Raw genomic sequence first — 15717 nt, forward strand, 5'->3', positions numbered from 1 at the left:
AGGCCTTCTCATATCACATGTGAAACATAGAAGAGCATTGTCTTAATTTTTCATTGCATTCAAACAAGGAAAAAAGGAAGCAAGGAAAAAAGGGTAGGAGCTTGGTATTAACAGGGCTCCTAAGTCTGGAATTGAACTAATTTAACAAGTGTTTAGAGGATGCCTCCTACAGGTGACTATAGGTAAGTCTGGCGCTCTTGTTTTTAAAAGGATGGGGAAAAAAAATAAATCCATAAATATCTCAAAGTAGAGCACAAGTACAATTGAGGACAAAGTGCCAAGAAGATTCAAGTAGGAAAGGATGATGTTTGGCTGTGGAAGAACCCGACAGGTTTCATGAAAATGAACTGTACCTTCCAAAAGAATGTTGTACAGGAAGAGTGAATCCAGGCAGCAAGGACAGCTGAGCTGGGCAAGGTCCTGAGGCCCCAAGAGATCCTATCCACCTCTTTCCCTTGCCCCTGCTTCAACATGAGGTCATTGTTGGGGACAGGAAGCCAGGTTAACATCCCTGTTATATTATCAGCGCCTTTCCACAAAGAAGTCTTTGTCTTCCTGCCATTCCTCTATTTTTAAAAAGATTATTCTAACAACAACAATAGCAATATATATGTGTATATGTATACACACATAATATTTAAACACAATTACACACACACACACACATATATACATAAACAAAAACAAAAGGAAAAAGGACACCAAATGCCACTACTTTCTCTACTTGGCTTAAGAAATTTTCTCTCCAGAAATAAGTTTTAAAATTCTGTTATCCATGTTTAAACAAATCTTTTAAATATATATATATATATATATATATATATATATATATATAATTAAATCTAATATATATATATATATATATATATAATTAAATCTAATATATATATATATATATATATATATATATATATATTAGAGTAGCACACATACATAAGTAGTTTAAAGGGGACATTATATATTATTAACTTGTTTCTTTAATATCTTGGTATCTTTTTAGGATGGTATCAAAGTGAGAAAGTTAACAATGGTGCTACTTCTTTGAAATGCCCATGGAAATTCTGACTTACTGGACATTCTTGCAAACCCTCTGAATTTATCAGCGGAAAGATAACCAAGAAAGTTCTCATCAAAAATGTTTCAGAACACTGCATCTAGATCCACACTTTCAAATACAGAAGCCACTAAAATAGTTGGCTCTTTAAATTAAAAGTTAAGTTAATTAAATATAAATAAAAAACTCAGTTCCTCAGTCACATCTGAAGGGCTCAATAGCCATATGTGGCTATTCACTACTACACTGCACATCACTGTGGAACAAAGCCCATACATAGTAAATAAGCCTAGGATTTGTATTTCATGTGGCTGAAGAATGGAAGTTAGTCACATAGGTCTCACAGGTGACCAATAGAAAATAAAAATAAAAACCACCCAAATATAAATGGTTCCCTCTGTGCCAACATGAGCCACACATATATGGCACTTGTGAGTTACTCTGAACCCAGACAGCCTCTGGGTTTTGGTATTAGAGGCACCAGAGAGCAGACAGACTCAGCTTCCCAGAATCCCTGCACTTACTGGCTGTTTCCTGCATGTGTCCTTCAGTCATAATTAGCAAAGTGTGGGTAACTTTACTAACATATGTTTCATAGGTCAAAGTCACAGTCTTGTGCTCTCTCTCAGGTTAATATCTGTGACTGTAGAATAGTATTCAATTGAATGCAACTGAATTGAATAAATGTACTAAAGTTTATTTAACCATAAACCATTGAAAGACATTTAAGCAGCTTTGAGTATTTTGCTTTCATAAATACACTGCAGTGAATGCTCACATAGAGAAATCTCTGATATATTCAGGCTGTAATTCCATAGGGCAAAATGCCAGAAGCGAGTTTGCTGTGTTATAAGGATATGAACATTTGTAATTTTAATAGATACTGCAAATTACCTTTCTAAAGAGTTATATCAATTTATTCTCCTTCTAATAGTATGGTAAATCCCCTTTTATCCACACTATTCCCATCACTGGATATTATCTTATTACTTTTTGCCAATATGATGGGTTTTATTTGCTGTTTCTTCATCATTAGTGAGGCTAAGGATCTATTTACATGTTAATTGGCAATGTGAAGATCCATAAGTTGTATTTTCAGGGCGGTTGTTTTTTTTATGTGTTGCCATTTTATTTATTGATATTTATAGACTAGTTTGCTTTGCAGTTGAGTTGTAGGAAGTACTGGTTTACTGATGTTACTTTTCATTTTATATGCAACAATATCTATCTTCCTTGAGTGACCCCCTCTTACCCAATTCTCTTTACCACTGTGTTTACTTGGTTTTACGTGTCTTTTGCCATCAGTTTTTATATAGTCAAATCTGACTCTATCAGTCTTTTAAGACTTGGAGTTTTTAGGTCTCTCTTGTTTCCCTACTTTAAAATCTTTCTGCATTTTCTTTTAAATCTTTAATATTTTCTTTTTTACATATCAAACTATAATCTATATGGTATTTATTTTTGTATATGGTCAGAGATAAACTCCAACTTAATTTTTTTACAAATAGCCAATTGTTTCAGTACCATTTTCTGGAAAAATCATTTTTTCTCCATTGATTTGAAATATCACATTTATTGTATATTCATGTCTTATAAATAATTTGACCTATTTCTTATTTTAATTAATAATTTACCTACACTATTCTCTCTTTTAAATTGCAAAAATCACATGGACTTCAGGAAATTCAGGGTTATAATTCTAATGAAATGCCCTATCTTCATCAATCAAGGCCAGAGCCAGTGACTAGGAAAACATGGATTCAGGGGTTACCATATGATTTACAGTCTATCCCTGTCACCAGCTCTGATATAACCTTCTCAATAGCAGCACTATATTCGCACGTGACAGACACGACATAAATATCTGTTGAATGTACTAATGTATAACAGTGAGTTCAGCTGACACAGATAAAATATATAATTTACAAGTCAATCTGATCAATGTCAAGTTCAACTTATTAACAATAAATTCTAGAAAGGACAAATGGTAATTTGTATTACTGAAAGAATACAGCAACTTCACTAGAGTTATTAAAACAGCATATCTCCTCCTTTTTAAATTTTGTTCCAGTGTATTTGACAGACTCTCTCCCACTTTCCAAAAGAACTGTAACATTCCTCTTATTCTCCTCTCAAATCTCCCACCAGAAAAAAAACTTTCACATTTTCCCACTACACTACCCTATCTTTGCCCTCCCTCTAATTAGAATAAATGTCCTTGGTTAGGTCAAACCCTCCCAGTAAGAATAAATCCCAGTGTCTTTTCATAGCCTATAAAGTTGTGATCTGAGCCCTGCCTATCTATCCAACTGCATCTCTCACCACTAAATCACTCATTCTTTTCCAGCAAAAATAAATGGACTATGAATAAGTGAATAAATATAATGGTGCCTTGCTATGCTTCACGAACACATCAATCTAATTTCTACCTCAGGATCTTTTGTCTAGTTCTTCCTTCTGCTCCATAATATTGTATCTGCAGAGCATGGTTCCTGTTTCATTTAAGTCTCTTCTCCAAAGTTACCTTCTACTGTTTAATCCTGCTTTATCTTCCTTCATAGTACTTAATACTATCTTAAATTCTATTGCATGTTTAATATTAAATACCTTTTTATTTTATTTTTTAAAATATTTATTTTTTAGTTATAGTTGGACACAATACCTTTATTCATTTATTTTTATGTGGTGCTGGAGATCGAGCCCTCACACATGGGAGGCGAGCGCTCTACTGCTGAGCCACAACCCCAGCCCCCTTTTTTAAAATTTTTTAAATATTTTTTTTAGTTGTAGATGGACACAATACCTTTATTTAATTAATTTATTTTTATGTGGTACTGAGGATTGAACCCAGGGCCTCACACATGCTAGGCAAGCCCTCTACCACTGAGCCAGAACCCCAACCCTATCAAACATCTTAACTAAGATGTAAGCTCTATGAAAGCATGGATCTTTGCTGGGAGCCATTAGCCAAGTAGGTATGACAATTTCCTTGCCAGCGTACCCCATGTTGCAGTGACACTGAATGTAGGTGACCTTGCTCAAGGACCAAGGCGGATTAGGGCGTTCCCGGTTTAGGTTCCAGGTTTAAGGTTTAAGATTATTCCTGCTAAGATGGCGGCGAGGGGAGTGCATTGCCCCCGTGTGCTCCTTCACTGTGTGGGAGTATGACAAGTCAGGACGCCTAAAGGATATCTTGTTAGGAATTTCCAGCAATAGTGGGGTGCTCCGGAACCTGGAGGAAGGATTTCCATCGCACAAGGATCGGCTACGGGGACTCAAACGCGAGAGGTTTGTCGCACGGAGGGTAACACTGCTTATTCAGCAAATCGCCCCGCGGCTAGAGTCTGCAGCGCGCGCTGGGATAGAGACGCAGGGTTACAGCGCTGCAGTTTCTGCCAGCCGCGCAAGCACCGTACTCAGGGCTGAATTCTGGGTTCGAGACGGGGGAAGGAAGCGGTCCATCTCGGTTCTCCACACCGGTCAGACCACAGAGGAGGCCAGCAGCCACCATGTTGGTAAACTGACGTCACCTTCCCTGTTTTCGACTGACCGCAGCTCATTCAGCCATAGAACAGGTAATTTCAGGCTGCAATTCGCCTGCGGCTTGCAGACAGATTGCTAGGGTTCAGCGCCTGGGTGCTTCTTAGAATCTGATCTTATCGGAGCGAACACCGAGCGCGGGGCGGCCGAGTTCCGGCTTCCGGAACCGTCCCGGAACCGCCCTGGCCCAGGGCTGCGGAGCCTGCGGAGGCTGCTTCTTGGACCCTGCTCCTATCAGAGCATACACCAAGCACTAAGCAGCCGAATTCCGGCTCCTGGAACTGAGCCCGCGGGGACTGCTTCTTGGAGCTTACACTTATAGGAGCTTACACCGAGAACGGAGCGGCCGAGTTCCGGCTCCCGGAACTTCCCTGGACCGGGGCTAGGAGCCCGCGGAAACTGCGTCTCGGTTCGGGTCCTGCTGAGGGCCGGTCAGGACTCACCCGTTGCTTTGGTTGCCCGGCAAGGGGAACGAAATGCTGCCATTCGCATAGGATACCAACATGGCAGAGATCTGATGATAGCAGAAAGCGGCGGAGGAGAGAACTTCATCAATACCAGCGGTGACATAAGCAGTTGGTCTCCTGGTAGGGGGGGTGAGACACAGTCACCCGAGTCTCCTCAATTTGTCCTCGAGCCAGAGGGGAGGAGCCGGGCCGCCGCCAGCGCCCGGAGCAGGCCCAGCGGCTCGCCAGCGTGGTGACCACGTGACCCCAATTGGAGAGGGGGCGGAGCGGAGCCGCCACCCGCACCCGCAAGGTGGGCAGACCCGCGACCCAGTGGTACATGGGCGTGGTAGGAGGGGCAGGGCAGAGCCGCCCTTCGCGCTTGCAAGGTAAACAGACCTGTGACAGCCTGGCGGGTCAGGCCCAGTGGCCTGCCAGTGTGGTACACACGTCACCCCAACTGTAGTAGGGGCAGAGCAGATCCTTCTCCCACGCCCGGATCAGGCCCTGCCGGTGTGGTGGTCACGTGACCCCAATTGGAGTGGGGGCGGAGTGGAACCGCCACCCGTGCCCGCAGGGTGAGCAGACCAGTGATCAACCTGCAGATCAGGCCCAGGGGTCCGCAGGCGTGGTAGGAAGGGCAGGGCAGATCTGCCGCCCGCGCCTCCAAGGTAGGCAGACCTACAACAGACCGGCGGATAAGGCCCAGGAGCCTGCCGGCGTGGTACAAACACCACCCTAATTGGAGTAGTGACAGAGCAGAGTCGCCGCCCGTTCCAGGAACAGGCCCAGCGTCCTGCAGGCGGGGTAGTCACGACACCCCAATTGGAGTAGGGGCAGAGCAGAGCCTCCACCCGTGCCCGAAAGGTGGGCAGATCTGCGACCGACCAGCGGGACAGGCCCAGTGGCCTGCCGGTACGACAGACACGTCACCCCATTTGGAGTAGGGGCAGAGTAGAGCCGCCGCCCGCGCCTGCAGGGTAGGCAAACCTGCAACTGACCGGCGGATCAGGCCCGGTGGCCTGCCGGCGTGGTACACTCGTCACCCCAATTGGAGTAGGGGCAGAACAGAGCCGCCGCCAGCTCCCAGAACAGGCCCAGTGACCTGCCGGCGTGGTAGGCACGACACCCCAATTGGAATAAGGAGAGAGCAGAGCCGCCGCCCGCACCTGCAGGAAAGATACGCAAGCAGTATGAAAAGACAAGGAAAGAAAGGACCACAAGCAATGCAGGTCAACGCAACTTTAGAAGAGGTAACAGCTGCAGCAGATGGAATGTCAGATAAAGAAGTCAGGATATACATGCTTCAGATGATCTGGAGTATCAAGGAAGACATTAAACAGCAAAATCAGACAATGAAAGATCACTTCGACAACGAATTACGCAAACAAATCCAGGAAGCAAAGGATCAACTATACAGGGAGATAGAGGTTATAAAAAACAAGCAATCAGAAATCCTAGAAATGCAGGAAGCAATAAACCAACTTAAAAACTCAATGGAGAATACTACCAGCAGAGTAGAACACTTAGAAGATAGAACATCAGACAATGAAGACAAAGTATTTCAACTGGAAAAGAACATAGACAGCTCAGCAAGACTGTTAAGAAACCATGAGCAGAACATCCAAGAAATATGGGATAACATTAAGAGACCAAACTTAAGAGTCACTGGGATACAGGAAGGTATAGAGCTCCAAACCAAAGGAATGAGCAGTCTATTCAATGAAATAATACAAGAAAACTTCCCAGACTTGAAGAATGAGACAGAATCCCAAATCCTAGAAGCCTACAGGACGCCGAATGTGCAAAATCATAAGAGATCCACACCTAGACACATTATAATAAAGATGCCCAACATACAGAATAAGGAGAGAATTTTAAAAGCTACAAGAGAAAGGAAGCAGATTACATTTAGGGGTAAGCCAATCAGGATAACAGCTGATCTTTCAACACAGACTCTGAAAGCTAGAAGATCATGGAATAACATATTTCAAACACTGAAAGAAAATGGGTTCCAACCAAGAATTGTGTATCCAGCAAAATTAAGCTTCAGGATGGAGGATGAAATTAAAACCTTCCACGATAAACAAAAGTTTAAAGAATTCGCAGCTAGAAAACCATCTCCTCAAAACATCCTCGCCAAAGCATTACAGGAAGAGGAAATGGAAAATAACAATGAAAACCAACAGTGGGAGGTAGGACAGTAAAGGGGGGGGGGAATAATCAAAGAGGAAAACAAACCATGTTTAGTAACAGAAATAAACAAATATGGCTGGAAGAACAACCCATATCTCAATAATAACCCTAAATGTTAATGGCTTAAACTCACCAATTAAGAGACACAGGCTGGTAGAATGGATCACAAAACAAGACCCAACAATATGCTGCCTACAGGAGACGCATTTGATAGGAAAAGACATACATAGGCTGAAGGTGAAAGGTTGGGAAAAATCATATCACTCATATGGACTTCGGAAACAAGCAGGCGTGTCCATACTCATATCAAATAAAATAGATTTCAAGCCAAAGTTAATCAAAAGAGATAAAGAGGGACACTACATACTGCTTAAGGGAACCATACACCAACAAGACATAACAATCATAAATATTTATGCCCCAAACAATGGTGCAGCTATGTTCGTCAAACAAACTCTTCTCAAGTTCAAGAGTCTAATAGACCACCACACCATAATCATGGGAGACTTCAACACACCTCTCTCGCCACTGGACAGATCTTCCAAACAAAAGTTGAATAAGGAAACTATAGAACTCAATAACACTATTAATAACCTAGACCTAATTGACATATATAGAGTATACCACCCAACATCAAGCAGTTACACTTTTTTCTCAGCAGCACATGGATCCTTCTCAAAAATAGATCATATATTATGTCACAGGGCAACTCTTAGACAATATAAAGGAGTAGAGATAATACCATGCATCTTATCTGATCATAATGGAATGAAACTGAAAATCAACGATAAAAGAAGGAAGGAAAAAGCATACATCACTTGGAGAATGAGCAATAGGTTACTGAATGATCAATGGGTTATAGAAGACATCAAGAAGGAAATTAAAAAATTCTTAGAGATAAATGAAAACACAGACACAACATATCGGAATCTATGGGACACATTGAAAGCAGTTCTAAGAGGAAAATTCATTGCTTAGAGTTCATTCCTTAAAAAAAGAAAAAACCAACAAATAAATGATCTCATACTTCATCTCAAAATTCTAGAAAAAGAAGAGCAAAACAACAGCAAAAGAAGTAGAAGGCAAGAAATAATTAAAATCAGAGCTGAAATTAATGAAATCGAAACAAAAGAAACAATTGACAAAATTGACAAAACTAAAAGTTGGTTCTTTGAAAAAATAAACAAAATCGACAGACCCTTAGCCATGCTAGCGAAGAGAAGAAGAGAGAGAACTCAAATTACTAGCATACCGGATGAAAAAGGCAATATCACAACAGACACTTCAGAAATACAGAAGATAATCAAAAACTATTTTGAATCCTTATACTCCAATAAATTAGAAGATAGTGAAGGCATCGATAAATTTCTTAAGTCATATGATCTGCCCAGATTGAGTCAGGAGGATATAGAAAACCTAAACAGACCAATATCAATTGAGGAAATAGAAGAAACCATAAAAAGACTACCAACTAAGAAAAGCCCAGGACCGGATGGGTATACAGCAGAATTTTACAAAACCTTTAAAGAAGAACTAATAACAATACTTTTCAAGCTACTTCAGGAAATAGAAAAGGAGGGAGAACTTCCAAATTCATTCTATGAGGCCAACATCACCCTGATACCTAAACCAGACAAAGACACTTCAAAGAAAGAAAACTACAGACCAATATCTCTAATGAACCTAGATGCAAAAATCCTCAATAAAATTCTGGCGAATCGGATACAAAAACATATCAAAAAAATTGTACACCATGATCAAGTAGGATTCATCCCTGGGATGCAAGGCTGGTTCAATATACGGAAATCAATAAATGTTATTCACCACATCAATGGACTTAAAAATAAGAACCATATGATCATCTCGATAGATGCGGAAAAAGCATTCGACAAAGTACAGCATCCCTTTATGTTCAAAACTCTAGAAAAACTAGGGATAACAGGAACATACCTCAATATTGTAAAAGCAATCTATGCTAAGCCTCAGGCTAGCATCATTCTGAATGGAGAAAAACTGAAGGCATTCCCTCTAAAATCTGGAACAAGACAGGGATGCCCTCTCTCTCCACTTCTGTTCAACATAGTTCTCGAAACACTGGCCAGAGCAATTAGACAGACGAAAGAAATTAAAGGCATCAAAATAGGAAAAGAAGAACTTAAATTATCACTATTTGCAGATGATATGATTCTATACCTAGCAGACCCAAAAGGCTCTACAAGGAAACTATTAGAGCTAATAAATGAATTCAGCAAAGTGGCAGGATATAAAATCAACACGCATAAATCAAAGGCATTCCTGTATATCAGCGACAAATCCTCTGAAATGGAAATGAGGACAACCACTCCATTCACAATATCTTCACAAAAAATAAAATACTTGGGAATCAACCTAACAAAAGAGGTGAAAGACTTATACAATGAAAACTACAGAACCCTAAAGAGAGAAATAGAAGAAGATCTTAGAAGATGGAAAAATATACCCTGTTCATGGATAGGCAGAACTAACATCATCAAAATGGCGATATTACCAAAAGTTCTCTATAGGTTTAATGAAATGCCAATCAAAATCCCAACGGCATTTCTTGTAGAAATAGAGAAAGCAATCATGAAATTCATATGGAAAAATAAAAGACCCAGAATAGTAAAAACAATGCTAAGCAGGAAGTGTGAATCAGGCGGTATAGCGATACCAGACTTCAAACTATCCTACAGAGCAATAGTAACAAAAACAGCATGGTACTGGTACCAAAACAGGCGGGTGGACCAATGGTACAGAATAGAGGACACAGAAACCAATCCACAAAACTACAACTATCTTATATTTGATAAAGTGGCTAAAAGCATGCAATGGAGGAAGGATAGCATCTTCAACAAATGGTGCTGGGAAAACTGGAAATCCATATGCAACAAAATGAAACTGAATCCCTTTCTCTCGCCATGCACAAAAGTGAATTCAAAATGGATCAAGGAGCTTGATATCAAATCAGAGACGCGCCGTCTGATAGAAGAAAAAGTTGGCTACGATCTACAGTCGGTGGGGTCGGGCTCCAAATTCCTCAATAGGACACCCATAGCACAAAAGTTAATAACTAGAATCAACAAATGGGACTTACTCAAACTAAAAAGTTTTTTCTCAGCAAAAGAAACAATAAGAAAGGTAAATAGGGAGCCTACACCCTGGGAACAAATCTTTACTCCTCACACTTCAGATAGAGCCCTAATATCCAGAGTATACAAAGAACTCAAAAAATTAGACAATAAGAGAACAAACAACCCAATCAACAAATGGGCCAAGGACCTGAACAGACACTTCTCAGAGGAGGACATACAGTCAATCACCAAGTACATGAAAAAATGCTCAACATCTCTAGCTGTCAGAGAAATGCAAATCAAAACCACCCTAAGATACCATCTCACTCCAGGAAGATTGCCAGCCATTAGGAAGTCAAACAACAACAAGTGCTGGTGAGGATGTGGGGAAAAGGGTACACTTGTACATTGCTGGTGGGACTGCAGATTGGTGCAGCCAATTTGGAAAGCAGTATGGAGATTTCTTGGAAAGCTGGGAATGGAGCCACCATTTGACCCAGCTATTCCCCTTCTTGGTCTATTCCCTAAAGACCTAAAAAGAGCATGCTACAGGGACACTGCTACATCGATGTTCATAGCAGCACAGTTCACAATAGCAAGACTGTGGAACCAACCTAGATGCCCTTCAATAGACGAATGGATAAAAAAAATGTGGCATTTATACACAATGGAGTATTACTCTGCATTAAAAAATGACAAAATCATAGAATTTACAGGGAAATGGATGGCATTAGAGCAGATTATGCTAAGTGAAGCTAGCCAATCCCTAAAAAACAAATGCCAAATGTCTTCTTTGATATAAGGAGAGTAACTAAGATCAGAGTAGGGACGAAGAGCAGGAGAAGAAGATTAACATTTAACAGGGATGAGAGGTGGGAGGGAAAGGGAGAGAGAAGGGAAATTGCATGGTAATGGAAGGAGACCCTCAGGGTTATACAGTGGAGGGGGTAGAGAGAGAGGAGGGGAGGGGAGGGGAGGGGAGAGGTGGGGAGGGGGGAGAGTGGAGGATGGGAAAGGCAGCGGAGCACAACAGACACTAGTATGGCAATTTGTAAATCAATGGATGTGTAACTGATGTGATTCTGCAATCTGTGTATGGGGTGAAGGTGGGAGTTCATAACCCACTTGAATCAAAGTGTGGAATATGATATGTCAAGAAATTTGTAATGTTTTGAACAACCCACAATAAAAAATTTAAAAAAAAAAGAAAAAAAAATTAAAACTTTGTATTCTAAAAAATAAATAAATAAATAAATAAATAAAATAACCAAAAAAAAAAAAAGATTATTCCTGCTGGGAATAGGGCATATCCTGCTGCCTGAGTTCCCCTTGAGTTCTCACGGGATTTAGACAATATATTTTGGGAGACAGAAGCCCAGTGCGTGTGGATTTGGGCAGAGAACGTGGATTTCCCCAGATCGTGATTGTAGACGGCTGGTGTGAGTTTGGGAATAAAGAGTTGCTGTTTGAATCTACAAGCTGTGTGGTGGCTCGTGATTGTGTGCCCAGCCAGACTGTGGGAACTTCTGAAGCTCAGAGGTAAGTGAAATTTCTCACCCTTGAGGAAGAGAGAAAGAATGGGTGAACATTTCAAAAAACAATGTGTTATTGTTTTGATTTATTTTGTTTTTATTTCAAGTTGCCTGTTCCTAGAACTTTCTCAGGCAAACTGGGGAAAATGGTTGACTCAAGGTTTGAAGTTGTTAGCCTCCGAGCAAGAGAAATTGTTAGAGGAAGGAGGCACCCCAGTGAGACCAAGAACAATTAGGGCATATGTTGATACAATACAAAAATGTAGCCCATGGCTTTTTAAAGTCGAGTTATTAAATCCTCAGAATCTTGAACAATGCCTAGCATAGTAGGTATTCATTGAATACTTGGTGAGGAAATGAGTAAACAAACGTGTACAGATCTGACTATCTGACTAACTGACCCTGGCTTAATACACAATCCAAATGGACAGAGCTGTTCCTGAGCACTACTCACTTTTCGCTGTTTCACAGAATCCAATTTTATGAGCCAATATGAAGCCACTTTTGTTTTATGATACTTCCAGTTATCGATGATCTGTTTGGGGGAAGAAACATTAAGAATTTATTCTAGAATGTTCATTGAAAATAATACATGAAAAATAAAGGGGTGAAAGACAATTTTATTAATTAATTTGTGGGATGAAAGCAATATAATAACACTCATAATAAAGAATGACAACTTTCAGAAAAAGACATGTGTGAAGACCTACAACATGAGGTATAGAAAGTATTTGAATCCACAGCTGTCTCTTCTTGTTGTACCAATAACACAATCTACAATGAGTGGAAAGCAGAAGTCTTCAGGCACATATGTTTTGAGAAGAAATCCAAGACATAGATTTTCTATCTTTATACCCCTGGCTGTAATAACCACATCATCCATAGTAATAGAATATTGAATAATACATTAGAAGGCAGCTTATATTTAATTAGGATTCTGCTATCTCTTTCTTTTGTATACATCTACAGAATTTCTAAATATATAGCCTAATAATATATACTATAGCAAACAGATTAAAGAACTGCATATAGTGAACATGTAGCAATCTTATGTCAACTATTAATTATATAAACCTTTATAGGTTCTTTATAGAACAGTCACATTAGCCACAGATATTAGCTCTACTCTATGACTGTCTAGTTTTCTTCTGATTCAAAGCAGCAAAATATAATTAATATCTCTAAGAAATACATAAAATGATAAGTGTCTAGTACAAAGTCATTGGCTTTACTTAGAAAAGAACTTGATTGAATAAGATAGTGTACATAAATAAAAACTATATCTAACATAATACGTTACTTCCAGTGTCTATTTTTCTTCCCTTTTCTTTTATGTAATATGTATCACCTCACTTCAAACAAGATGCCATTTTAGTAATATATATCAACAAAATGCATAATATTTGGGGTTGATAATTTGTAATTATGTCATAATTACTAAATATAAATTGTTATTGTGTATTTTTTAAACCAAAGAAGATTTTTTCATTGTTTTTTGTTTTTGTTTGTATATACTTGCTTTAGGCCTAAAGTAATGCTAAAAATTTTAAAAAGGCCAAGTGTGGATTTTTATTCTACAGTTGACCACTAGATGGTGCCTAGTTCTCTGTAAAAACCAAAACATCCCCCTCCCCCACACCCCTTTCCCCCAACAAGAGGATCCCAGCAAACAATGTTTCATTACAGAGGAATTATCTAAGAATAACCATTTGAAAAGCATGCTTGAATAAAGAAATGGAAACTTGAGTGAGAAAATGCTATTTCACCAAAAATATCTTAATAACTTTGACCTTTCATGAATGAGATGTTAAGTCAACTCTCAAGTGTTCAGGATTCTTTGCCATTTTATAATGGTCCACTAGATGGTGCAAAGGTGCATGTAGAAAGAAAAACACAATTCAGCATACGCTATTTCAAAATTTGACCAAAAACTGTGAAACTCAAAATGTCTTTTTATGTCAGGGCCCCACTTTTTTCATCACATCTCAGATCTAAATTTTAATAAAAGATTTTAATGTGATATTTCTTTAATCACTAGGAATAATAATTATTTAATGCTAATTATTTTTACTTGATGAAAGTTATTAAAATAGGACTATATACTGAGCATTGTTGATTATAAATGAGGTCTTGCTGTTCCTGAATCATAATAATTAAAACAATTCCCTATATTTTGTAAAGCTTCTAGAAGCTGAAAAGAAGCTCCATTAATTTTGGTATATCATTGAGATATAATGCTACCAGTAAATAAATTTTACTATTCAAGAATAAATAAATGCTCCTTGATATTTTAAATATATCAAAGACTCACATCTTCTATCAGAAGTTCTGATTCTGCATCTGACTTTCCTGGAAACCGGATCCTCATGTCTTTGAGAACAAATAAGGTCTGACTTGTTAAATCTTCGTCTTGTTCTTTTGTTTTCAGCTGCCGCAAAGTCTCACTCTTAAATTTGAAAGAATACAGATATTTGGAGGGGGACTTATTTCATTGTGCCAGTATAATCTGAAAGATATTTCTAGGTAAAAATGATGCACTTTTAATTGAAAAATAATAATAAAAGGAAAAATATAATTTTTATATTTACAAATTCTTGTCATTAAATGGATATAAATATCAAGGGTAGCTTTCATGTTTCTACATGGTTATGTTTTATTTTACTCAAAGAACTAAAATAAAAAAATGAATAATTAAAAATGACTTCCTGGTCAGTTTCATTTGCTACATATACCTTAGACAACTGTGAATTAGAAAAAATATTTAGTCATCATCGCCAAAAGAAATTCATCTTCTCTTTGGAAACAACAACATTAAATAAATAAATGAACTAATTAAATCCCTGATCTATATGAAGGTACTTGGTTGCAAAATAAATTCACTGACTTATTTAATTCTAAATTTATGGAATTCATGCTAAAGAGAGAATGTTGTGTGTTAATTTATATATTCATAATAAACAACATATATATTCAATATTAACAATATTGTACTTTGCTCTAAGAAGCACTAACATATATGTTATAAACAAGATTGTTACTTAAGTGCGCTAAGGAGAACTTATCAATATTTTTTCAATCTATTAAATCAATAGTCCTGGTAAGTGAAATTTTCTATATAACAAATTTTTTTGAAATTTACAGACAGACTACATAACATACTACAAAACCATACATTCATTCAGATGATTTTCAACAATATTATCCTACTACATCAGCAAGTAGAAAATAAAATAATGCTATTCTCAGTTTCATCTTTGAGTTCTGTGATAAAGTCTGTATTCTCAAAGTCCATTCTAAGTTGTATCCTAAAATAGATGAGTAATTCCAATGCCAGAAGGTCATGAATTGAACTACAGAAAGGATTTGAGGCTCAACCTGTTCTCCTTGAAGCAGATTCCCTTTGCCACCAAGATTCAGAGTACAGTCTCAAATCCTGAAAAGGCAAAGCAGATGACTTACCACCTCAGAGTTGGCAGAGTTGGCTTCATTACCAGGAGGGAGCTGTTTCATGTAGGAGGAAGCACGATTCAAGGAATGTGACCGAGATGCTGAAGTTGGCCGCGATATTGATATCACTTGTTGAGCAGAAACAGGGCGAATGTCCCCCATGGGAGGTGAGTGAGTAGAGATGGACCGAGGGCAACTGACTGACCGCCTCATGGAATCTATCAATGATGGAAAAGAGGGAAGTATAGTAGTGGTGTAAGTAGAAGTTTCCCCCTGTAGCAAGTCTTTATAAACCAAAGATCAAACTAGGTGGCAGTAGAGTGGCGGTAAATGTCAAAGCACAGACATCATCATGAAAATATAAATTTGGAGTTGATTCTTAAATTTAAACAACGAATTTGGTGTAGAACCTC

The 15717-nt window shown here is 38.7% G+C and overlaps 1 protein-coding gene across 9 annotated transcripts in view; it reads right to left on the reverse strand.

The window, feature by feature from the left end:
* The window catches only part of Ttll7 (tubulin tyrosine ligase like 7), a 162663-nt gene that overhangs the window by 30507 nt on the left and 116439 nt on the right, over positions 1-15717 (reverse strand). For all 9 annotated transcript variants that reach the window (XM_058578990.1, XM_058578989.1, XM_046443225.2 and 6 more), the window contains 3 exons: positions 15317-15522; positions 14169-14303; positions 12312-12392 (listed from right to left, as the gene is read on the reverse strand). In XM_058578990.1, the coding sequence (XP_058434973.1) occupies positions 12312-12392; positions 14169-14303; positions 15317-15522 (422 nt within the window). The remainder of the gene's footprint in view (positions 1-12311; positions 12393-14168; positions 14304-15316; positions 15523-15717) is intronic.

This window comes from Marmota monax, unplaced genomic scaffold, assembly GCF_021218885.2.
Source record: "Marmota monax isolate L192 unplaced genomic scaffold, Marmota_monax_Labrador192_F-V1.1 WCK01_AAM20220418_F8-fsc00046, whole genome shotgun sequence".
Taxonomy (NCBI): Eukaryota; Metazoa; Chordata; class Mammalia; order Rodentia; family Sciuridae; genus Marmota; species Marmota monax.